Consider the following 512-nt stretch of genomic DNA (forward strand, 5'->3'; position numbering starts at 1 on the left):
CAGGAGGCGGCGCAGCAGCTGCAGGAGAAGCTCGCCCGCCTGGACGCCAGCATCCGGAAGGAGCGGGACAAGGTGAGCCCCCAGGCAGGGCTTCCTGGTGCTGGCTGTGCCGTGCTCACCCTGGTGCTCGCAGCTGGTGCTGTGGTGCCCCACACTGCGACTTTTCCCTGTGGATGTGTTCTCCTGTCCCCGGGCTCTGTGGAGGCATTGAGGAGCGCATCTCCTCTGGGTTTGCATTGCAGGGGGTCTGTCTGTCCATCCGTCCATCTGCCTGGGACTCTTCCCACAGCCCTGCTGCGGGAGGGCAGGGCTGATGCTTGGGTTGCGTTTCAGCTGCCGTCCGTCCGTCGCGGTTTTGCAGGGAGGCTCTGTGGCATGGGGCTATCCTGGATGGCCGCTGCCTGCGGCGGGCGGCACCGACCGTGGGGTGGGAGCCCCCGTGCCGGGTGGGGTTGTGTCCTGCGGTGAGTCTCCCGGCTCTGCCGCCCCTCGGGGCGTCTTCATGTGTGGTG

General features: G+C 67.6%; 1 protein-coding gene across 1 annotated transcript in view; it reads left to right on the forward strand.

The window, feature by feature from the left end:
• PHLDB1 (pleckstrin homology-like domain, family B, member 1) overlaps nt 1–512 on the forward strand; it is a gene marked incomplete at its 3' end in the record, with an annotated part of 20,615 nt that overhangs the window by 10,391 nt on the left and 9,712 nt on the right. Inside the window, 1 exon segment of the mRNA XM_009879516.1 lies at nt 4–72. Within this exon segment, the coding sequence (XP_009877818.1) occupies nt 4–72 (69 nt within the window).

This window comes from Charadrius vociferus, unplaced genomic scaffold (assembly GCF_000708025.1).
Source record: "Charadrius vociferus isolate BGI_N301 unplaced genomic scaffold, ASM70802v2 scaffold172, whole genome shotgun sequence".
NCBI classification, from domain to species: domain Eukaryota; kingdom Metazoa; phylum Chordata; class Aves; order Charadriiformes; family Charadriidae; genus Charadrius; species Charadrius vociferus.